General features: G+C 38.6%; 2 protein-coding genes across 3 annotated transcripts in view; one reads left to right on the top strand and one right to left on the bottom strand.

Annotated features, from left to right (window-relative positions):
- Positions 1-8,552: 8,552 nt before the first annotated feature.
- LOC133635248 (cytochrome b5) lies at positions 8,553-22,857 on the bottom strand. The gene is made up of 5 exons (XM_062028230.1): positions 22,430-22,857; positions 21,243-21,371; positions 18,025-18,051; positions 17,899-17,930; positions 8,553-9,667 (listed from the first exon to the last, which is right to left on the bottom strand). The coding sequence occupies exons 1-5, from the start codon at positions 22,613-22,615 to the stop codon at positions 9,586-9,588; spliced, it is 456 nt and encodes a 151-aa protein (XP_061884214.1). The 5' UTR covers positions 22,616-22,857; the 3' UTR covers positions 8,553-9,585.
- A 327-nt stretch (positions 22,858-23,184) lies between these two features.
- dhx38 (DEAH (Asp-Glu-Ala-His) box polypeptide 38) overlaps positions 23,185-26,241 on the top strand; it is a 33,714-nt gene continuing 30,657 nt past the window's right edge. The window contains exons 1-2 of one of the 2 annotated variants that reach the window (XM_062028215.1): positions 23,185-23,516; positions 25,525-25,856. In XM_062028215.1, coding sequence (XP_061884199.1) covers positions 25,528-25,856 — 329 coding nt within the window. In that variant the 5' untranslated portion in view covers positions 23,185-23,516; positions 25,525-25,527. The remainder of the gene's footprint in view (positions 23,517-25,524; positions 25,857-26,241) is intronic. The other variant, XM_062028205.1, reaches the window with a different exon arrangement.

The raw sequence follows: 26,241 nt of genomic DNA, 5'->3' as shown, positions 1-26,241 counted from the left end.
ACAGATTGGTGTCCTATATTGCATTGTGTTTTGCATTCTGGCACAGTTGTTAGCTTACCTCTTGCTCTGGCTAATTTACGGCTAACACCGTAGCATGCTGTCGCAAGGTGCTGTGTTATTACACCGGAAAAGTAATTCCTCAGTGTCCGCTCTTACAATAACAATGTTGCTACAGCTCGGTTATTATACAGGTTACAGAACGTAAATTAAGTATTGTTGGCGGTTTTTTGGATGCATTTTTAAAATGATTTAGAGGCAGAATGGATTGCTCCCATTAGCTGCATTGCTAGCCACCTAGAAAGAGCCGATTATTACAAATAAGAATGCAAAAAAAACCTTTTGTCTTTTTGTCTCTCATAAGGATTGTATGAAACTCTAAATTCCAAACAAATTGTGCAGTTCTCCTTTAATTTTGACAGTCATATGTTTCAGTTGTCATCACTGATTTGTATTACACCGTCTCTTCATAATTACTTACACTCAGGTCAAAGTAGCACAAAACTTACAAAAAGGCAGAACACGACAATTAATAAACTATTAATCATAATAATAAAACATATTTAATGAGGTATAATAAAAGCAAGGTATATTGTAATGGAACTATATTTTATTGGTATAACGATTATAATTTTCTAATTACTGAGTGCCATTTTGCTGCAAAAAGCTCAAATCTGATCAATATGTGGAGTAAAATATGGAAAGGATTCAGTTAAGCACTCAGGCGATGTAATAATATGTGCCTGATTAAAAATCAGTACAAACACGCAGTTAATTATAAGGTGCATTTAGGCATTAACATTTATTCTTGCATTTATGCATTATTCATTATTTAATCATTCAGTTTACAATTTTTCTGTCAGTATTTACTCTTGTATATAGTAGTTGATAAGCTTTTTTTCACATTTGCATTTTTTGATCTTTGTCTTTCCTCTATAGAAAATTGTACACACATAAGTTATTATAAGTGTGGAAAAAACGTAGGAAGTATTGATAAACTAGTCAGTAATTGCTGAAACATGGAGTAAGGGGAGGATTGAGCTCTGCTTTTTCCTACTCCTTTTCACACATGTTTAACCGTACCAAGTGTCAACGTAAAATTCTTCATTATAATTTTGTGCATGCGCATCACCATTACATTGTATCAGAAATATGCATTTACAGCACACATTGGTGTGTTTGGTTCTTCCTTGCTGACCACAAGGTGAAATATACATAAACGGTTCAAATTAGCACTACATGCAGTCGTGGTGTACAGTACTGTCCTTTTTTTTAAGTTTATGAATAAATAAAGCAAAGGGAGAACTGCATAACAGAGGATATTTATCAGTGCATTCTTCCTTTTGGATGTACAGTATAGATCAGATATATCGACATTGACACAGCTGCTTGCAGATTGCATGTAAAATGAATTATGTGATAAATTCACAGTTGTGACCACAGAGGACGTATGAGGGAATTCATCCCTTTGCTGGAAGCTCAGTAAATTCAAAAAGGATGTGTGGAGCAAAATGGAGTTATACTTTGTAGGCCCTAATATATACTTTTTGACTTTGGCAGACAGAAATCATTTGTACCCCCAACTAAGATTATAATCTAGACCCAAAGTGTTTAAGTGTGTCTTGTTCACCTATCAGAAAACATTTTCAGCACTTTGAGCTTAAAAAAACCCTTTAAATATCAGTGTGATACTGTGGACTTTTGTATATAAGTGGACGGTGAGTTATTTTATGATTTTGCCTTGTTGCACAAATACAATGGATTTGAAATGAAGGTAATTAAAGTGTAGACTGTCAGCTTTAATTCAAAGAGGTGTCCAGGGTGTACCCCGCCTTCCGCCCGAGTGCAGTTGGGATAGGCTCCAGCACCCCCCACGACCCCAAAAAAGACAAGCAGTAGAAAATGTTACGGCTCAAGCACCTGCCGCCACACATTCTGCTGTGCGCTCCTCTGAGCGCACCTCTGGACACATTGATTGATTAATTGAAACTTGTATTAGTAGATTGCAAAGGAAGAGAATACACTATACTGTATGAAACAGTACAGTTTACACAGTACAGTACATATTCCGTACAATTGACCAGTAAATGGTAACACCCAAATACGTTTTTCAACTTGTTTAAGTCGGGGTCCACGTTAATCAATTCATGGTACAAATATATACTATCAGCATAATACAGTCATCATACAAGTTAATCATCAGAACAAGGACACCATAAACATGTAGCTCTCAGCTTCTTATGGTATGTACATCAAGCTGTAAACGTTGAGAGTTCAAAGAAGCAAAGAAAGAAAGAGTATGCACATTGAATTATTTACAATCCGCGGGGTGGGATGTGGAGGGGATTAGGGCTGCTGCGGCTGCACTCCATCTACAATCAACACACCTGACGCTGATGAGAGCTCCACGTCCTTCTTAAGCCAGCGTGTCCTGCGTTCCGGTGCCATAACGTAGCTACCTGTATTGTACAGTAAGCCCTACACGTCTCTATCTCTCCTCGCCTATGTGCTTCCTCGCTCTCCGTGTTTCCCCTCCTCTGTGCTCATTGTGTCTTGTCCTGTGTCGTCATCCCGCAGCTCCTCTCCGTTCACTGGTTTCGAGCTGTGTGTCTTGTCTCCCCGGATTCCCTCTGGACTTTTTGCTGCCTCCCTGGATCTCGACCTCTCGCCTGTCCCCCGACTACGACGCCTCGCTCTAGCCCCTGACCACTTGCCTGCCCACAGACCTCCGAGCCTGCCTTGCCCTTTCTGGACTTCCGCATCTTTCTCAACACTCACCACGTAATCGCTTCACATAGTCACACCACACATATTTGGATTAACTACACACGTCATTCTATTGTACTAATAAATACGCTGCAAGCTAAGCAACGTCCCTGTCTCAGTGCCGTCTCCTTCTCCACTGTACCATTACAGAAAAGGGATGAATGGATGGGTTCCACAATGGTTAGTCATGTAGCATTTTGCAATGGCAGACATTTTATGATACAGTTACGGATAATAAGTTTCAGACACGGTAAAATAAACATAGTTTTTTTATATTATAAGATAAAAAACTTTATAAGCAATTGCTCAACAATCAAATTCCTCTCTGCAGATGATTTCCAGGTTTGTGAAGTACTGTACTGTATGTACCAATAAGCAGCAGGGTGACTTTGCTACTGTTATACTAAGTTAACCCTGCTATCATCCCTTGGGTCAGTATGACCCCATTCAATGTTTATCATTCAGAAATTAATAGTTCACTTTTGTTTTTTTGCTACATAATGACTTGTTCTAATACAATGGGTACGATAGGTGGATTGGCAACACTAAATTGGCCCTCGTGTGTGAATGTTAGTGTGAATGTTGTCTGTCTATCTGTGTTGGTCCTGTGATGAGATGGCGACTTGTCCAGGGTGTACCCCGCCTTTCGCCCGAGTGCAGCTGGGGTAGGCTCCAGCACCCCCGTGACTCAGAGAGGCACAAGCTGTAGGAAATGGATGGATGGACAATTAATGAAGCATAAATTATGATAATGACATTTTCTTAATGTGCTGAACACATCTTGCACACATTTGTGTTCCTCCAGGGTAAATTTGACCCCTAAGCTGTTTGTAGCTGTGAAAAACTTTTTATGCCTGTGTATGACTTAACCCAGTGTTTTTCAACCTTTTTAGAGCCAAGGCACATTTTTGTTCATTGAAAAAATGCGGAGGCACACCACCAGCAGAAAAGATTACAAATGTAAACTCGGTAGTTGATATTGACAGTAAAAAGTAATTGTTGCAATTGTTGGATATGAATTCAAACCATGACCAACCATGCATCAATATAGCTCTTGTCTCAAAGTAAGTGTACTGTCACGACCTGTCACATCACGCCGTGACTTATTTGGAGTTTTTTGGTGTTTTCCTGTGTGTAGTGTCTTGCGCTCCTATTTTGGTGGCTTTTACTGTTTTGTTGGTATTTTCCTGTAGCAGTTTCATGTCTTCCTTTGAGCGCTATTCCCCGCACTTGCTTTGTTTTAGCAATCAAGAATATTTGAGTTGTGCCGATGCTATCCTTCTTTGTGTGGAAATTGTTGATTGTCATGTCATGTACGGATGTACTTTGTGGACGCCTTCTGCTCCACACGCTGTAAGTCTTTGCTGCCATCCGGCAAAGACTTTTTGTTTATTTTGTAGCCAGTTCAGTTTTAGTTTTGTTTTCCATAGCCATCCCTGAGCTTCAATGCCTTTTTTGGGGGCACTCGCCTTTTGTTTATTTTTGGTTTAAGCATTAGATACAACGTTTACAAAGCAATTAGCTACCTGCTGCCACCTACTGATATGGAAGAGTATTACACGGTTACTCTGCCGAGCTCTAGACAGCACAGACACTCAACAACGGCACTTTATTTGCAGATTATAATTACTGGTTTGCATAAAATATTTTTAACCCAAATAGGTGAAATTACATAATCTCCCTCGGCACTTCAGATTGTATCTCACGGCACACCAGTGTGCCGCGGCACAGTGGTTGAAAAACACTGACTTAACCTACCTACCTACCTAGGTGCAGAGTTGATTCTTTGGAATTAATGCATGATGTGACATGGGGGATGGTAACCAAGTCAATTCAATTAAATTCAAACAACTTTATTGGTCAAGGGTACTCCGGCTTCCTCCCACCTCCAAAGACATGGCTGGGGATAGGTTGATTGGCAAAAACTAAATTGGCCCTAGTGTGTGAATGTGAGTGTGAATGTTGTCTATCTGTGTTGGCCCTGCGATGAGGTGGCGACGTGTCCAGGGTGTACCCCGCCTACCGCCCGAATGCAGCTGAGATAGGTTCCAGCGACCCCCCGCGACCTCCAAAGAGACAAGCGGTAGAAAATGGATGGATGGGCGGATGGTACAAATAGAGCAGCGAACATAGAAGCAAATACACAAAACATTAAAGGCCTACTGAAATTATTTTTTAAAATTTAAACGGGGATAGCAGATCCATTCTATGTGTCATACTTGATCATTTCGCGATATTGCCATTTTTTGCTGAAATGATTTAGTAGAGAACATCGACGATAAAGTTGCAACTTTTGGTCGCTGATAAAAAAAAGCCTTGCCTGTACCGGAAGTAGCGTGACGTCAAAGGTTGAAAGGCTCCTCACATTTCCCCATTGTTTTCAATGCAGCTAGAGCAATTCGGACCGAGAAAGCGACGATTACCCCATTAATTTGAGCGAGGATGAAAGATTCGTGGATGAGGAACATTAGAGTGAAGGACTAGAATGCAGTGCAAGACATATCTTTTTTCGCTCTGACCGTAACTTAGGTACAAGCTGGCTCATTGGATTCCACACTCTCTCCTTTTTCTATTGTGGATCACGGATTTGTATTTTAAACCGCCTCGGATACTATATCCTCTTGAAAATGAGAGTCAAGAACGCGAAATGGACATTCACAGTGACTTTTATCTCCACTACAATACATCGGCGAAGCTCTTTAGCTACAGAGCTAACGTGGTAGCATCGTGCTTAACTGCATATAGAAACAGACGAAATAAACCCCTGACTGGAAGGATAGACAGAAAATCAACAATACTATTAAACCATGGACCTGTAAATACACGGTTAATGCTTTCCAGCCTGGCGAAGCTTAACAATGCTGTTGCTAACGATGCCATTGAAGCTAACTTAGCAACCTGACCTCACAGAGCTATGCTAAAAACATTAGCTATCCACCTACGCCAGCCAGCCCTCATCTGCTCATCAACACCCGCGCTCACCTGCGTTCCAGCGATCGACGGTGCGACGAAGGACTTCACCCGATCACAGATGCGGTCGGCGGCCCGGAGACGGAGGAAGTTAAGGTGAGTTCGGCGGCTAGCGCGTCTGCTATCCATCTCAAAGTCCTCCTGGTTGTGTTGCTGTAGCCCGCCGCTAATACACCGATCCCACCTACAACTTTCTTCTTTGCAGTCTTCATTGTTCATTAAACAAATTGCAAAAGATTCACCAACACAGATGTCCAGAATACTGTGGAATTTTGAGATGAAAACAGAGCTTTTTGTATAGAATTCAATGCGTCCGCATACTTCCGTTTCAACGATTGACGTCACGCGCATACCTCATCATACATAGACGTTTTCAAACGGAAGTTTAGCGGGAAATTTAAAATTGCACTTTATAAGTTAACCCGGCCGTATTGGCATGTGTTGCAATGTTAAGATTTCATCTTTGATGTATAAACTATCAAACTGTGTGGTCGGTAGTAGTGGGTTTCAGAAGCCTTTAAGCATATGTTAAAAAATGCTAAATGACTATAAAATAAAACAGTACTAGGGGATACAATAGGAAATATCATGAAAATACTGATACAATTTGCTGAAGTCCTAAACACATTCTAGTGCAAATAAATCTGGTACTAGGAATCAGCATATTATCATGCAAACTTTCCTTCACCATGGGCATGAATATGTTTGTGACCTGCTACTCATGTCTCACAGCTGCCAATGAACTGATCTTGCTGTGGAGGGCAGAGTATTTCCCTTAGAACATTGGTAGTTCATGCAAAATGAAGGAGCATCAAACGGTTGCATGGCAGCCCTCAGTCTAGATCAGGAGTGTTGAGCTTCTGTTCATACTGGGCCACATTGCAATTATTGCTGCCCTTTAGATATAGGACCGCATGTATTCCGAAAATATATTAAGAATATAAACGTATTATAACGTCTTACGATATTACCAATAAATTATTATATATATTTTTTTGTACTAACAAACTGTTCGATAACTTGTTTTGAAATCATAAGACAAGGTGACAAGCAGATATATAGGTATTTATTTTGATTAAAAAAACAATGCTTGGAACAGACAAACTGTGGTATGCCAAAGAATCATTTGATGAAAGTACAGTTTTTTATTGACCTACATTTATACACAGTGTTACTGTTCAAACTGTGAGTGATGTTACAGTGGCCAAAAATATTAAATATACTTGTTAAATAAAACCTCTACCTTCTTTTTAATGAACACTTAGGCCCACTATGCTACTGTATTTTAATGTTGCTCATTGTGTTGGTAGCCAAGTTTTTTCTAAGATGGTACTTGGTGAAAATATTGAGAGAAACACTGGCTTAGAATTATCTTGTTGCATTACCAGATACTATTAAAGTTTAAAAGTTATGCAAATGCATGCAGTACAGTTTTATGTCAGCATTTTAAGAATGAATACATTTATCAAAAATATTAGGTGCTTTATTGACACATTATTTTCAGGCTTTCGCGGGCCTCAGAATGGGATGCAAGCCTTGAGTTTGATACCTAGGAAAAATCAAGTTATCTTTTGAGCTCTTCTCGACATCATGGATTGAAAGTATTGTTCGTGACATGACACATTTAGCAGGGAAGCGTTTGTACGAGGACACTTGGGTGTTTTTAATTTTTAAGTCTACATTAGCTTGTTCATTTCAGCAGAAGTTTACAAACTAAAAGGTTAAACAACAGCAAACCTTTGGAAGGCTGACATTGGAAGGGCAATATTTCCAGAAACTGCAACACAGGGCAGATCACCACCAAAACAAATGGCATTCATTCTCTTGCTCATCATTATTAATGTTGTCAATAAAATAGAGAGGATTTTGAATAAATTAATTTCCTAATATAAAGTTTCATTTCCAAAGTGGTTGTTATTGTATTAAAAAAATAAAGTGCCTTAAACCAGGGGTTTTTAACCTTTTTGACTTTGGGGCCCAGCTTTTACAAAGGGGCCCAGGACCCACTCAAATAATTACACTGAATTATTCATCTTACTCATGATTTTAATCATATTCAATCATTTTATCTAATCTTCTTACAGTTTACAAACTTGTCAGCGGATATGAAACAATGTGTTAATCACACATATATTTTATCTAACACATAAAACTTAGGCTTCGTCAGGCTGATTAGAAAAATGAGTACTAACCAAATATGCTGCATAAGAAGGGACTCTTACTCTTAACTGACGAAAAATACATTTACATACAAATATGTCTAGTGCTAAAATAAACTAAATTAACAAAAATGTGACTAAACTGTCCATAAAATGAAAGTGCAAATGAAAATACAGCCCCACCACTTTAGTCATAATTTTTGCAGTTAAGAAACTTCTCTATGACTTTAATTAGACTTTTTCTGTTTTTTGATATTGTCATTATTGCCATAAGTGGTGGAAAAGTGTATTACAAGTGAGTACCGCTGCGGCCCCTACGAACCACAGCTGAGAAACAGATTTTTGGCAGCCCTCTAGGGAGCGCTCGAGGACCAACAAAAATTTGGTCAACAATTTCATGGAAAAAATTATCCGGAGGCAAATATCCCTTGGCGTCAAGTGTGAAATGTTTCAGTTGAACTTCCCGTTGGATAACACAAGTTGTAATAATTAAAATCTCCAAGTTAGACAAAACAACTTATGTTAATGTTTGATTATTGTACTGGAATCACTTTTAAGCATTAAATATTAACTGGCTGCAAAATACACAACCATGACAACTTCTGGTGCTCAAATGCACCACTTTGTTAAAAATGTCAGCAGAAATTAAGTTATTAGACATTCATGTTTTGGAAATATTTATTTCAATCAGGCTTTAAATAACATGGAGTAAATTCAAAAGAGCTGTCAGCACAATAAATGTGGATGCCTGCAGGTGCATTATGGTCACAATAAAGGCAGCAGCAGGTTAATAGTTCATTTCTAAACTATTTGGAATTAAAAGGCAGGTAATGGATGTCCAGTTGCAGAAAATGCTATATAAAGTAGTAGTGTTACAGAAAATTCAGACATGAAAATCTAAAAGAATGGGTGATCCCACTATGCAAAACTTGATGAAGTGGACAACAAATTTTAACAAGAGAAGACATCTTTTCAAGTCCCCCAGTTGGCAGACAAAAAATATTGCAATTTAAGTCGACAGATGCCAATATTCTAATCATCAAAAAATACACATTTAAAAAATATGGCTTCATCACAAACAAATCAACATTTCTACTTCCATTACTTAAGTAGTAAAATATTGTTGTATCATACATGTTTTGCTCATTATTCATACGATCCCGACAAGAAAACAGGAGAGCAAGTTATAGACGTATAACATTATATTCTACCTTGATTTGCAATAAAATGTACTACTATATTCAGAGGAAATTACAAGATATGTACTGCCAATGGTTGCATAAACAAAAGAGTAATGCAATCAAATGCTGCCTGACACCATTGCTTTTCATTTGGACGACAAAGCAGTAACATATCTTTCAAATGCAATATAGAAAAATGGCATCTTCATTGAATTTAGTTTCTAACTGGGGCGGACAAATAACTGACAAACTGGGTCAAAAGGATGCATAGTTGAACATAACTACCTACACAGATAAAAGACAATGAAATCAAGAAGGTGGATGCAGTCAATTGAACAAAATTTCTGTTGGGTGAACTTGATGGATGTCGACTGACGAGAACGCAAACATTTAACCAAAGTGCCTCGTAGCCAAGGATACGACGGCTAGATTGTGTGAGGTGGTTTTGGTCAACCATTTCAAGGCCTCCAGATGAACAGAAAAAGGATGATGTGAGATAGGAATGGCAGCACTCAAGAGGAGACGTAAAAGCGATACAAGACACCAATGACGGTTGCAGCAATGGCGGGTATCAACCATGTGGTCCAGGAGTTGCTGGGCAGGACAAAAAACACATTACACCTTAAATAGATATTCAATAATGATGTCATGAACATGTCAAATAGTGAATTTGTAAACATAAGATTTATTCTAATGTAACCTTGTATGCATCCAAGAAATATAAATGATAAATAAATGTTTGTTGTGTATAGTAATAATAATAATAATAATAAACTGTCTGTTGTGTATAATTGTTGTTTTTTAATTGTAGATGTTATTCAATATCTTCTTGTACAAATCACAAACAAAATATTGATGCAAATATAAGGCGATCTATATTTTATATTTTTAAAGACAAACCCCAAATAATTGTTGTATTTTTGATCCACTCATCAAATCTTTTGAATGACTCTTTTAAAGGTGAACATAATTTTTTTTTGGGGGGCGGGGGGGATTTTGCCTACCATTCACAATCTTTATGAGAGACAAGAACACACATGTCTTTTTGGGTTTTTTTAGGCTTCTGAAGTTTTAAAAAAATGCTTGCAAAAAGTGGCTGAGTGCTATTGTAGCCTTCAAAGACCTCTAAAACTACAAAACCCAAAACCAGTGAAGTTGGCACGTTGTGTAATTCGTAAATATAAACAGAATACAATTATTGGCAAATCATTTTCAACTTATATTCAATTGAATAGACTGCAAAGACAAGATATTTAATGTTTGAAGTGAGAAAACTATTTTTTTTTTGCAAATAATCATTAACTTAGAATTTAATGGCAGCAACACACTGCAAAAAAGTTGGCACATGGGTATTTTTACCACTGTGTTACATGGCCTTTCCTTTTAACAACACTCAGTAGATGTTTGGGAACTGAGGAGACCAATTTTTGAAGCTTTTCAGGTGAAATTCTTTCCCATTCTTGCTTGACGTACAGCTAAAGTTGTTCAACAGTCCGGGGTCTCCGTCGTCGTATTTTAGGCTTCATAATGCGCCACACAATTTAAATAGGAGACAGGTCTGGACTACAGGCAGGCCAGTCTAGTACCCGCACTCTTTTACTATGAAGCCAAGCTGTTGTAACACGTGGCTTGGCATTGTCTTTCTGAAATAAGCAGGGGCGTTCATGATAACGTTGCTTGGATGGCAACATATGTTGCTCCAAAACCTGTATGTACCTTTCAGCATTAATGGTGCCTTCACAGATGTGTAAGTTACACATGCCTTGGGCACTAATACACCCCCATACCATCACAGATGCTGGTTTTTGAACTTTGCGCCTGTAACAGTCCGGATGGTTATTCTCCTCTTTGGTCCGGAGGACACTATGTCCACAGTTTCCAAAAACAATTTGAAATGTGGACTCGTCAGACCACAGAACACTTTTCTCTGCATCAGTCCATCTTGGATGAGCTCGGGCCCACCAAAGCTACCGGCGTTTCTGGGTGTTGTTGATTTCGCTTTGCATAGTAGAGTTTAAACTTGTACTTACAGATGTAGCGACAAACTGTAGTTACTGACAGAGGTTTTCTGAAGTGTTCCTGAGCCCATGTGGTGATATCCTTCACACACTTATGTCGGTTTTTGATGCAGTACCGCCTGAGGGATCGAAGGTCACAGGCATTCAATGGTGGTTTTTGGCCTTGCCGCTTACGTGCAGTGATTTCTCCAGATTCTCTGAACCTTTTGATGATATTACAGACCGTACATGGTGAAATCCCTAAATTCCTTTCAATAGCTCGTTGAGAAATGTTGTTATTAAACTGTTCGACAATTTGCTCACGCATTTGCCCATCCTTGTTTGTGAATGACTAAGCATTTCATGGAAGCTGCTTTTATAACCAATCATGGCAACCACATGTTCCCAATTAGCCTATTCACCTGTGGGATGTTCCAAATAAGTGTTTGATGAGCATTCCTCAACTTTCTCAGTCTTTTTTGCCACTTGTGCCAGCTTTTTTGAAACATGTTGTAGGCATTAAATTCCAAATGAGCTAATATTTGCAAAAAATAAAGTTTACCAGTTCGAACATTAAAGGCCTACTGAAATGATTTTTTTTTATTTAAACGGGGATAGCAGATCTATTCTATGTGTCATACTTGATCATTTCGTGATATTGCCATATTTTTGCTGAAAGGATTTAGTATAGAACAACGACGATAAAGATTGCAACTTTTGGTATCTGATAAAAAAAAGGCTTGCACCTACCGGAAGTAGCGTGACGTAGTCAGTTGAACATATACGCAAAGTTCCCTATTGTTTACAATGATGGCCGCATGAAGTGAGAGAGATTCGGACCGAGAAAGCGACAATTTCCCCATTAATTTGAGCGAGGATGAAAGATTTGTGGATGAGTAAAGTGCAAGTGAAGGACTAGTGGGGAGTTGAAGCTATTCAGATAGGGAAGATGCTGTGAGAGCCGGGGGTGACCTGATATTCAGCTGGGAATGACTACAACAGTAAATAAACACAAGACATATATATACTCTATAAGCCACAACACAACCAGGCTTATATTTAATATGCCACAAATTAATCCTGCATAAAAACACCTGCGTGTTTGTTATGCTAGCTCCTAGCTCCTCTGCTAGCTCCTAGCTCCATAGAACACGCCAATACAATTCAAACACCTGATCAACACACACAATCACTCAGCCCAAAAGACCGTTTACCTAACCCAAGGTTCATAAAGCTTATATATTTTTAAAAAGTTACGTACGTGACGCGCACATACGGTCAAGTTATCGAATGTTTAGCAGCCAAGGCTGCATACTCACGGTACCTGATATTCAGCTGGGAATGACTACAACAGTAAATAAACACAAGACATATATATACTCTATTAGCCACAACACAACCAGGCTTATATTTAATATGCCACAAATTAATCCTGCATAATAACACCTGCGTGTTTGTTATGCTAGCTCCTAGCTCCTCTGCTAGCTCCTAGCTCCATAGAACACGCCAATACAATTCAAACACCTGATCAACACACACAATCACTCAGCCCAAAAGACCGTTCACCTAACCCAAGGTTCATAAAGCTTATATATTTTTAAAAAGTTACGTACGTGACGCGCACGTACGGTACGGTACGTGTTATGCTAGCTCCTAGCTCCTCTGCTAGCTCCTAGCTCCATAGAACACGCCAATACAATTCAAACACATGATCAACACACACAATCACTCAGCCCAAAAGACCGTTCACCTAACCCAAGGTTCATAAAGCTTATATATTTTAAAAAAGTTACGTACATACGCAAAAAAAAGCCAAAGCTGCATACTCACAGTAGCACGTCTGCGTCTTTGTCATCCAAATCAAAGTAATCCTGGTAAGAGTCTGTGTTGTCCCAGTTCTCTACAGGCGTCTGTGTATCCAAATCAAAAGTCCTCCTGGTTAGAGTCTCTGTTATCCGAGTTCTTCCATCTTGACTGCATCTTTCGGGAATGTAAACAAAGAAGCGCCGGCTGTGTACTGTTGTGGCTGACTACGTTCGAAAAATACGTCCATTTCGCACCGACAACTTTCTTCTTTGCTTGCTCGGCTTCCTTCTTCATAATGCAATGAACATGATTGAAACAGATTCACGAACACAGATGTCCAGAATACTGTGGAATTATGAAATGAAAACAGAGCTTTTTCGTATCGGCTTCAATGTGGAAGGCATACCCGTGTTCGCCGGGCCACGTCACGCGCATACGTCATCCTCAGAGGCGTTTCGAACCGGAAGTTTAGCGGCAAATTTAAAATGTCACTTTATAAGTTAACCCGGCCGTATTGGCATGTGTTATAATGTTAAGATTTCATCATTGATATATAAACTATCAGACTGCGTGGTCGGTAGTAGTGGGTTTCAGTAGGCCTTTAAGTATCTTGTCTTTGCAGTGTACTCAATTGAATATAGGTTGAAAAGTATTTGCAAATCATTGTATTCTGTTTTTATTTATGATTTACACAACGTGCCAACTTCACTGGTTTTGGGTTTTGTACTTCAAAACCCTCATCATATACACGCAGCCAGTAAACATATATATTTATATATATGTACGTATACTGTAGAAACAGACACGTTCATAACAATATGTCATATGTACAGCACAATATTTACCGTATTTTGGTCATATTCAGCTTTGCCTGAACTTCTTTCCTGGGCACATTTATTTCCGTTTCCATACCAGCACACTTCCGGCTTACGGTAACAAATGCGTGTGTGTTCTAACCTTGGGAGATATCTTAAGAGACGACCAAGATGACTATTTTTGATAATTCACAACATTATCTTTTTGAACCTGAATAAACATACGGAAGATGAATTGCTGGTTAGAGAAGCTCAGCAAGCACGAATAGAGGGTAAAATGTTGGCGCAGACTTAAGCCGAGAGAGTCAGGACCGGCGTGACTTGGCGGTGGAAATGTGGAACTTGGAGCCAAGCTATGCCCACAGAAAAGGAGTGCTTTTCCAAAATAAATTGGGGAAAAAACGTCCCCGGCTAGCTGGAACAAACTGACAACTGTCCATTGACTAAGTCACTGTGATATTGATCATGATACATGCAACACATCATGTTGTTATTACAACTGTCAAACTAGTTGTGTACAAACAAAACATTAAAGGCCTACTGAAACCCACTACTACCGACCACGCAGTCTGATAGTTTATATATCAATGATGAAATCTTAACATTATAACACATGCCAATACGGCCGGGTTAACTTATAAAGTGACATTTTAAATTTGCCGCTAAACTTCCGGTTCGAAACGCCTCTGAGGATGACGTATGCGCGTGACGTGGCCCGGCGAACACGGGTATGCCTTCCACATTGAAGCCGATACGAAAAAGCTCTGTTTTCATTTCATAATTCCACAGTATTCTGGACATCTGTGTTCGTGAATCTGTTTCAATCATGTTCATTGCATTATGAAGAAGGAAGCCGAGCAAGCAAAGAAGAAAGTTGTCGGTGCGAAATGGACGTATTTTTCGAACGTAGTCAGCCGCAACAGTACACAGCCGGCGCTTCTTTGTTTACATTCCCGAAAGATGCAGTCAAGATGGAAGAACTCGGATAACAGAGACTCTAACCAGGAGGACTTTTGATTTGGATACACAGACGCCTGTAGAGAACTGGGACAACACAGACTCTTACCAGGATTACTTTGATTTGGATGACAAAGACGCAGACGTGCTACTGTGAGTATGCAGCTTTGGCTTTTTTTTGCGTATGTACGTAACTTTTTTAAAATATATAAGCTTTATGAACCTTGGGTTAGGTGAACGGTCTTTTGGGCTGAGTGATTGTGTGTGTTGATCATGTGTTTGAATTGTATTGGCGTGTTCTATGGAGCTAGGAGCTAGCAGAGGAGCTAGGAGCTAGCATAACACGTACCGTACCGTACGTGCGCGTCACGTACGTAACTTTTTAAAAATATATAAGCTTTATGAACCTTGGGTTATGTGAACGGTCTTTTGGGCTGAGTGATTGTGTGTGTTGATCAGGTGTTTGAATTGTATTGGCGTGTTCTATGGAGCTAGGAGCTAGCAGAGGAGCTAGGAGCTAGCATAACAAACACGCAGGTGTTATTATGCAGGATTAATTTGTGGCATATTAAATATAAGCCTGGTTGTGTTGTGGCTAATAGAGTATATATATGTCTTGTGTTTATTTACTGTTGTAGTCATTCCCAGCTGAATATCAGGTACCGTGAGTATGCAGCCTTGGCTGCTAAACATTCGATAACTTGACCGTATGTGCGCGTCACGTACGTAACTTTTTAAAAATATATAAGCTTTATGAACCTTGGGTTAGGTAAACGGTCTTTTGGGCTGAGTGATTGTGTGTGTTGATCAGGTGTTTGAATTGTATTGGCGTGTTCTATGGAGCTAGGAGCTAGCAGAGGAGCTAGGAGCTAGCATAACAAACACGCAGGTGTTTTTATGCAGGATTAATTTGTGGCATATTAAATATAAGCCTGGTTGTGTTGTGGCTTATAGAGTATATATATGTCTTGTGTTTATTTACTGTTGTAGTCATTCCCAGCTGAATATCAGGTCACCCCCGGCTCTCACAGCATCTTCCCTATCTGAATAGCTTCAACTCCCCACTAGTCCTTCACTTGCACTTTACTCATCCACAAATCTTTCATCCTCGCTCAAATTAATGGGGAAATTGTCGCTTTCTCGGTCCGAATCTCTCTCACTTCATGCGGCCATCATTGTAAACAATAGGGAACTTTGCGTATATGTTCAACTGACTACGTCACGCTACTTCCGGTAGGTGCAAGCCTTTTTTTTATCAGATACCAAAAGTTGCAATCTTTATCGTCGTTGTTCTATACTAAATCCTTTCAGCAAAAATATGGCAATATCACGAAATGATCAAGTATGACACATAGAATAGATCTGCTATCCCCGTTTAAATAAAAAAAAATCATTTCAGTAGGCCTTTAAATATGGGCTAATACTTTATAATGTAATATGATTGTTTGTTTTTCAGTCAGTGCAGATTGGTGTTGTATCTCATTGTGTTGTGCATTACAAACTCAAAGGAGATTCAACTGCTGACGCAGAAGCTAGCTTATGGCTAATACCGTAGCGTGCCGTTGCAAGGCGATGTGTTTAAACAAAAAAACAGTACTTTAGTGTTTGCGCTTACAATAACAATGTTGCTACAACTTGGTTATTATTCATGTTACAGAACGTAAATTAAGTATTATTGAAGGTTTATAGATGCATTTTTAGAGTGATTTGGAGGCAGAATGGATTTCTCCCATTAGTAGTATTGCTGGCCACCTAGAACGAGATGATTATTACAAATGAGAATGCAAAAAAAAGAATAAAACGTGTTCTTGTCTTATAAGGATTGTAAACGATAAGTAAAATTCCCCCCAAAAAGTGCAGATTCACTTTGAGTGGACTAAAAGAACAGATTCACAATTGCGAGTCATTTTATGTAAAAATTGCCAGGCATATGCGCGTCACCAGACTGGACAGGAAAATGAATTAGAGTGAAAGAAAACGTAGCCGCATTTGGACTCACCATTTTGGGTAATTGTCCTGATGTGGCTTTGTAAACTAGTTCAGGTGTACACACACACCAGGTAGGATATTACAATTTAACATTTACATTTATCTTGTCTTCATTTTTCATACTCATAGGAAAATTTGTATTTATTATTTGTATATTTCCTTATGCAGTATTTTCGCAACATTTTTTTTAGGTGAGGGAACATTCAAAATAGGGATCTTATTATCAATACACTACATTGTGGAATGTTCCCAATGAAAACTAAATTCAATTATCAACATTTCAGAATAATTCTCATCAATAGTGATATGTTAAATGATGTTGAATTATTCTGATCCAATTGTTATTTTATAACTGTTACCGGCAATTGTTTACTTTATAGAAACAAATGATTTTATAATACTTTTTTTTTTTAAACAACGAGCCAATCTTTTAAAAAACTCTTTGAAATGAACGGTTGTTCAAGATACGGCTCCCTTCAAAAAACCATAAATCACATCTGTATTATCAAACATACACTACCGTTCAAAAGTTTGGGGTCACCCAAACAATTTTGTGGAATAGCCTTCATTTCTAAGAACAAGAATAGACTGTCGAGTTTCAGATGAAAGTTCTCTTTTTCTGGCCATTTTGAGCGTTTAATAGACCCCACAAATGTGATGCTCCAGAAACTCAATCTGCTCAAAGGAAGGTCAGTTTTGTAGCGTCTGTAATGAGCTAAACTGTTTTCAGATGTGTGAACATGATTGCACAAGGGTTTTCTAATCATCAATTAGCCTTCTGAGCCAATGAGCAAACACATTGTACCATTAGAACACTGGAGTGATAGTTTCTGGAAATGGGCCTCTATACACCTATGTAGATATTGCACCAAAAACCAGACATTTGCAGCTAGAATAGTCATTTACTACATTAGGAATGTATAGAGTGTATTTCTTTAAAGTTAAGACTAGTTTAAAGTTATCTTCATTGAAAAGTACAGTGCTTTTCCTTCAAAAATAAGGACATTTCAATGTGACCCCAAACTTTTAAACGGTAGTGTATATCATAATTTTATCAACATATATTGAACATTTTTTCTGGGAAAAAAAAAGTGTATTTAATTTGGGTCAATAAAGAAATCATGCAAGCATTGTTCCTTATTCTAGTAAATAGTAACACAAACCTGACAAATGTGCATAATTTGCATCCATATTAAGATAATTGTAAAACAGGATATAATTGTTAAGTGATTGACATATAGCATGCATTATCGTGACTTACCTTGATTCTGCTGAATCTGAAGCAAGGATGTTCTGCAGCATCAAGTAGGAGAAGAAAATGAAGACATTGGTACATACAACTTGTCCTTAGAAGTTACAAAGTGTAGCATGAGATGGATAGTCTTACATTTAGGTTTTCCTTTCTTCTGTCATCCTGCAAAGATAAATAAGACTTTTACATCACTAGTGGCTGACAAACTTACAAGAAAAGTACAAACTGTGAATTCTGTAATTATTAGTTGGCATTTATTTACATAAACCGCAATAATGATGAGGCGTTAATTGGAAGCAATAATTAGCGAGACGATGTTATTTTTGAAATGTTAAAATAAATACATACATACACACGTTAATTTTCTAACTGGAATAGTTTGGACTTTGGAGTTCATGAGTAAGTGGAAAAGAAAATGTATCTCCTTGACCACATGGTCATGTATTAACATGTACACTGCACAGCAGCAACAGAACCAATGTTGTAACTTGTAACACTGTCTGGTAAGAAGTCAAAACTGCACGGCCACCATTATTACCATAATGAGTTTATTGTAAACAACAGTACTGCAAGTGCAACACACGTTTCACACCAATAGCTGAGTAACACAACCACCTTTTTAAAGTGTTGGCAGAGGTAGACACAGTTTCTGGGTGATGACCACTCGTGATACTTCAAATGCAGCTACTGCCATTTTGAGGACTTAACACAAAACTACCGTATATGTGGAGGTTGCCTTCAGCCACCACTGTTAATGCTTAAGGTTTTTTGCCTCTATGCAAATAACCAGCAGTTTTTTTGCTTATGTAGACCATGACTAGGGATGTTCCGAGCAGGGTTTTATGCAGTTGATTCAAAACCAATCACATGTATTAATTAATATTTTATATTTATTCATGGTGAGTGCTGTTGATAGTTCAACAATATCAACACAATAAACTAGTTCCTTATTCTCTTTTATTACATACAACTGTTTCAGAAAAACTAAGTCAGTAGCACACAACTAACCAGTAGATAGAAAAAACTAAGATCTACTACTCATTTAAATTAATCACATAAATTATTGATATAGCCCTTAATCACAAGTGCAGCGAAGGACCACAACCATATATTTTGTTTTTTGCCGTCAAAGTCCTTCTTTGTCCAGGGAATGATTCCCTAAGTGTGTATGTGAACATTAAGAAATAAAACACAAAATATTTTGAGAAAATAAAATTGTCCACCTAATCACTCATGTATCTATCATATACTGATGCTAGCCTTAGTATTGACACCACCAATTTATGTTAATGTGTGCTATGATAATGCTGACACACCAACAGTTGTTTTTTATTTTATTATTATCTCCAGAAACGAATTAGTCAACTTGTGAATGCCCTGTTAATAGCTGCTTAACACATCTTAAAGAGGTCCTATTTGCACCTGTTTTTGTGTATTTGGGATTCCCATAACTCCCGAAAATTGTAATTCAAACTAGGGCTGGGCGATATGGCCTTTTTTGATATCTCGATATTTTTAGGCCATATCGCGATACACGATATATATCTCAATATTTTGCCTTAGCCTTGAATGAACACTTGATACATATAATCACAGCAGTATGATGATTCTGTGTGTCTACATTAAAACATTCTTCTTCATAATGCATTAATATATGCTCATTTTAAACTTTCATGCAGAGAGGGAAATCACAACTAAGTCAATTTAGCAAAACTGTATTTATTAAATAGTTATTAAGCAGTGGCACAAACATTCCTGTCATTTCCAAAACAGAAAGTGCAAGATTGTCAGAAACATTTTAAAACAAGTTATTAGTGCACTTTTGTGCATGGTGTCACTAAGATGACTTATCAAAACAACACTAAATTAAAGTGCACTTTTTGTACAGATCGCCACTACAATAGTTTAAAACATGATGTCACGCAAGATATTTCAATACGTGTCACATAAAAATTTGCTGCATATCAAATAGTATATGTCCTACGGTGTTGATGTGGAAATAGTTGCTTCGGCATTTAGTTGGTGTGGCACCGAACGGAGATGTTGACATGTAAAGACATATTCCCGCTTGAAGCCAAAACACCGTCAGACGATGGACCCAGTGCTGTTTTTCTTGGGAATTAATTATTCCTCCACGCCAAAAAGTGTCTGCAGAGTTTTTTTTAGTGCGTTATATCAGAGGAGTTAAATCTTTGCAGACACATAAAAAGTCTGGTTAAAAAAATGTATATATAAAAATGCCTTTTTCTGATTAAATTAGTGGGTGAGTTGATTCTCTAAGTCGCGACCAATACAGTGACAGAGACGTTCTGTCTATAAGTGCCTGCAAGTCTCCATTCAGGGCAGGATTACCCGTACTGGTGGGTTGCAGAAGATAGTGAAAGTAAAGTGTGTCACTGAAGTTGCTGCCCCTTCTCAATGATGCATTTCAACTTCTATGCTAGTGTTAGTCATATTTCTTTATTTTGTTCTTCGCGGCTGCACTTCCAGCTGTGTAAGAGGAAGAGGCACAGCGTGATCGAACATTAGTTACGTCGTGAGGAGACTGACTTTTGTCAAGGTGGAACAGGAGGTTGTGCACTCAAACGGACAAAAACATGCAAACGTACACAAACACACACACATTCACACACAGGATCACGGTCAATAAAGGCAGGTTGATTGGCAATCATAAAATAACCCCTTTAAAGTTTATTAAGCACTTATTTCTTGGTGTTGTTTAAAACTAGCTTAATGGTTAGCTTAGCTATTAGCATGCCTGCTCCGAGCTTGCTCTCAGTGTGTAACATGTTAAGCCTCGTCAAGCAGTGATAAGAATACTTATGACACTAGGAAACGCAATATTTTTTGCCATAATGGATGTAATTATTATCAACTTATGGGAGCGGCTCCACACTTTGTGTGGAGATATTAGAGAGTAAATAAATACAGTGTCAGCCAGAGGGGATTGCCATTAATTGGCAATGGCAATCAAATACTTTTTCATGAAAACCGGTCGACAACTGCCCGGTGGCTATCGACTGGCACATCTTTAACCGTGACTATAGAAGACTAAATTGAATAGTGGCAAATGTAATGTATAACACTCACTTTGCAAATATCATAACATCCACTTTTGAATGACATTGTCAAAATGGCATTAATACAATTTTGCTGTGGTTTTACTTTGCATAATATTATTCAGTGCTAATAAATTGCACCAAAACAATGGAAAAATGATTAGAAACCTCCCTAGACATTGTCTGTAAGTCTGATCACCATGATTTTATGTTTCAATAACACAAAGAAAATGATTTGTCTTGTATTGTAACAGAAAGCAGGGACTTTTAGAGTTACAAGATGTTTGATCCTACCATATGAAGCTCCCCAATGTAGAACTGCTGCAGCATCTCTCTGGCATCTGTAGAGTGACCCACATCCTCAAAGCTCTCTGTTGCATCTGAACCTGCCTGCTCCAACAAAACTTCTTCACCGCCTGGATGCTGCAATCATAGAATAGGACCTCAAGTCAGCAAATGTTAAACAGATTGGTTTGCAAGCACTGTTAATCAAGAAACTATAGCGGAAGGTTTATATGTGAATTGGATTGGATTCAAAAGACAGTTTCTGAGTAATTCACACAGCAAATTAAAATGCATGTGCAACTGCATTACAATTCGTTGTGTTAAAATAATGAACACAGCATACACAATGTTTCTGTAATAAAAATCTACCAATTTGTTAAGATTTTCTTCACAGAGTGTGCTCGTCACTTAACAGGAAGTCAGACACCTTTCAATAACTCAAAATATTGTGGACAATTTACATTATTAAATTACAGCCTGCATTGGACAGATTAAAGGTGCATTTCAATAACTCAAAATATTGTGGATAAATATACTTTATTGCCGTAGTTCAATTGATTGATTGATTGAAACTTTTATTAGTAGATTGCACAGTACATATTCCGTACAATTGACCACTAAATGGTAACACCCAAATAAGTTTTTCAAACTTGTTTAAGTCGGGGTCCACGTTAATCAATTAATTGTAAATTCAAAATGTGAACCTCATTGTCACTGACTCAGAGCACTTGCAGGATAATATATATTTTAATAATGCATTTATTCATAATTTTGATGAATATAACATGCAGCTAACAAAAACTGCTAAATTAAAAAGTACAAAAAAATGGTAAACTACTGCTGTGGCACTTTGCAAAAAAAGGAAAATCCTTCCTTGATGCTAAAACTAATTACTTCTTGCACGATATTCCAATGTATTTATCTAGACCTGTACACCCACTACTAAAAAGTGTTTGAAAGGAAACGCAACCAACAAAATATGACTTGAAGTACATTTGTCCGCAATGTGTGATACGCGCGCATGCGTAGTTTGGACTCCACAGCCATTCCACGTCATGTGATGACGCGCACGACCATCGACTAATTCCAGGAAGTAGCCTTAGCCGACATTATGCAACCCGAGTCTCGCAACAAAAACTTAAAAATAATAGCGCATCATAATAATAGTTCAATCAAATTGAAAAGCTGTGCCTTACCTCTTCAAGGAAACTCGTGATGTCATAAACTTTATCGTGGATGATGAGCCATGTGTCATGGCTCATGTTATGGATTCTAATATCTTCTAATGTGTAATACTCGACATCATCTTCTAACGATTTGGATTTTTCTTCAACACCAGAGTCATTCGCCGGTCTCTCATCGACGTTAATTCCATCGCCCATTTTAATATTGCTGCAAAGAAGACAGTTGTAGCAACTGCGCCAAGTCAAAGTACGCTAGTTGTCGAGACAAGTCCACGCCACGAGTTACGCGCAAGAGCGTGTGCAGCGTTACAGGTTGTACATGTAACTGGATAAACATCCACAGTAGATGGAGTTACAACCCCTGACCTGACTCGAAGCCCCGCGATATCAGCAGATAAGGCACACGACCAATTGCATCGATGCTACTTGACGAGCATGCGCAGCAACAACAGCTAGCCAATCAAATGGTGGCATTTTAAGGGCGAGCCAATCAAAATCAACTACTTGATTATCACATTCCTTACAATCCTCAACCTTGCGCTGTTTTTGCGCATATGTCATTTGTGAAGGTAACACAGCAAGCAGAAAATCTTAATTTACGTTTTCACTTCCATTAATTAAAGAGGTGTTAGTAATTTCATAGTGCAATATTAGGAACAAAACATATTTTGTAAAAAGTGCCGAAATTATGTGTCGTCGTTGGCCATTTACAGTTCAAATACATTTTCTGATAGAGTTTTATCTTTTCATGCCAATGTTATTTTAACAGTTTGAAGTCTTTGTTGTCAGAGTTTAATTAAATAAAGGTATTTTCCCCCCTTGTGCCAATGCCAACTGCGTTGCATTCTGGGATAGCAATGGCGACTCTCTCGGCTGTAAACATTCGCGTTGAGTGTACGAATATACACTAAAACATTGTGTTGGGTAATAGCCACGTGGGTTAGAGTATTACTACGTGTTTTTGCCCGTAAAATGATATTAGCTCTTTTAAAGTGAGAGTTTTTAGCGTCAATCTTGAAAGAAATACACGTTGGCCAGCTTGCTGCGTTGCCTTGTCAGGATTGTAGCTAACCTGCTAACAAACTCCACTCTTTTTGAGGTAAGTGTTATGTTAGGTAGTTGTTATAACTTTAACATTAGTAAAAACATGTTTTGGGAAGAGACACAATTCCTACTTTAACCCACCTAAACTAGACAACTACTGTGTATGTGTGAACTCAGTTAGTAATGTTCATAACATAAACGGTTTACCGCCAAACAATTCTACATTTAATCTGAGGCATCGGGAATAAATTAAATGTTTTGTATATTTTGTTAGTGAATAACATAGCTTCCGGATTTTAATCAAATTGGAATTTTTGCAGACATTATCTATTTTACATATTAAAACCACTTTTGAGCTAATAACTGTTTTGGAATTATTGATAGTATCACGGGCAGTAAGAAGGTCCCTGGCTTGATTCCTGGGATCGAGGGTCTTTCTTTATAGCGTTTGCATGTGCTCTCCGTGATTGCGTGGGTTCTCTCCAGGTACCCCGGCTTCCTTCCACCTCCAAAGACATAGGGATAAATAGGCTGATTGGCAACACTTAAGGCCCCGTTTACACTAAAGGTTTATCCAGGGTAAATCCCACCTAACCTTATCCGTGTCCACACACACAACAATGCCACCGTTTAAGACCCCCTCCGTCAAATGGCGCAACGCGACCTAATACGCATGCGCGGAAAATGGCATGTCATAGTTACCTCCAGTTCTGCTTTGTGTGCAAGTTCTTAAATTTAACTTATCTGAACAATAACCAGTGTTGTGGTATTTCAGTTAACTGGAATTTAGTGTGCTGTGGGGCTTTATTGTAGTGAATCACACCTGAGCCATCATAAATTAATCAAATCTTTATTAGACACGTAAACAATGTGATAAATAACCTTTTACATCAATCAAACTAGGGATCAAGATATCTGGTCTTGACACTCCTCACTCTTTTGCCTTCACCTTCATTGTCCATTCGTTTTTTCGGTGACTTTATATACTCTGGGGCGAGACGTTGAGTCCGCGACATACATGGCGGACAATAACTGTTACAGTCTTCTTTGCCAGTCCAAATGCATTCGCTGTTTTCCGTAGTCTTCACTCGACGGCCAGGTAATAAAAAGCACACTGTACCTTTTTTATCACATCCACGGGAGCTCGCATTCTCTTTGACTCTCCTTCGACAAGTGGACAAAGTTTTTCGCTAAGTAGAATCACAGCTGACTTGGACATTGGAAAGTTCTCTTGCCGTCTGAGAAGTGTTGTATCCCAAATAGCTGCAATCGCTTTCTCTTAAGGTATTCATGTGTGATTTCCACAAGCATCTGTACAGACGGAAGGAGAAACACGGGCAAGTTCTTAATGACTCGCCTTCATATTTCCAGTGGTTACCTCCGAGTTACAAAACCGCTTTATTATGAAGCTGGCTGTGGCGTGTTCTTTCTGATGTCACTTCCTGTGTTGGCGAGCACTTTCTGGCGTCACTTTCTCTCCAAACTCAGTTTGTAAACGATCAATGAGTCCATACAAAGCTAAGAGCCGGAGATTCAAGAAATACACAGTGCACTAACCTGTGTAAAAAATTGTCCAAGGAGGGGGACCTTAAACGATAGATAAGTGTGGCTGAAACGAGGCTTAGGCTAAATAATTATTTGTTTAAGGGGTTATCCGGCTTAGTGTAGACATAGCCTTAGCGTGTGAATGCATGTCTGTCTATCTGTGTTGGCCCTGTGATAGGCTGGCGACTTGTCCAGGGTGTACCCTGCCTTACGCCCAAGTGTGATCCCAAGAGGGAAAAGCGGTTGAAAATGGATGGATGACAGTATTGGGATTCAGTCCCTACTTCCCACTTAGTGATGGTGGGAATATGCGTGGGAAAGGTCTCGAAATGTGCTCAATATTGACTGGCATAAACATTGTTGATAATGAATAAATAATGCAGTGTTCATTATTATCTAAGACAAAACACACAATTATATTGCCCAATGGCCATTTCTGTTTAGAGGTTTAAACCTTGCCCTATTAAAGGGCATGGAGTATTTTACTTTTTAAATATTCTCCCATTTCTTTCCCACAGATAATGAATGACGATGAGTCCATGCACCGACTGGAAGGGAGTGATCCCAAAGCACAAGTTGGGGGACTGATAGTCAAGAAGAAGAGTGCTGCTGCAGAAAACCATGTTTTTCGGGCACCTACACCTCGAACCTCTCTGCTGGGTTTGGATCTGCTGGCAGCTCAGAAAAGGAAAGAACGAGAGAGTAAAGAACAGAATGATGGCAGTGGTGAGGACAGGGACAGAAAAAAATCAAAGGTGTCTTCATACAAAGACTGGGAGGAAAATAAAAGTGACTCTGGGTCAGATGATGATGAAGATGATGAAAAGAACTCACAAGATAAAAAAGAGAAGTAAGTACTTTATAGTGAGTACATACAGACATATTTGTCTGTGTCTGTACTAATGTTGTACGGTATACCGGTACTTATAAGTACAGCGATACCAATTAATGGAAATTGGTACTATATTGCCTTTAAAAAATACTGGTACCGCGACCCCGAATGGGACAAGCGGTAGAAAATGGATGGATGGACGGTACCGGGCTTTCATCCGAATGCCGCTGTGCAGCGGTGACTACAGAGCAGAGGCGCACGATGTTGAATGTGTCAAAACGCACACACAAAGGGCATACAAGCAATAACATCTTGGAGAGGAAGAATGGCAAAAAAAATTAAAATTCTACTGGTTAATAAAGGAGGTGCGCGAAGTGCAATATGGAGGTTTTGGGCTTCAAAA

The sequence above is a fragment of the Entelurus aequoreus genome, linkage group LG02 (genome assembly GCF_033978785.1).
Source record: "Entelurus aequoreus isolate RoL-2023_Sb linkage group LG02, RoL_Eaeq_v1.1, whole genome shotgun sequence".
Taxonomy (NCBI): domain Eukaryota; kingdom Metazoa; phylum Chordata; class Actinopteri; order Syngnathiformes; family Syngnathidae; genus Entelurus; species Entelurus aequoreus.
This window is presented reverse-complemented; position numbering and strand designations above follow the sequence as displayed.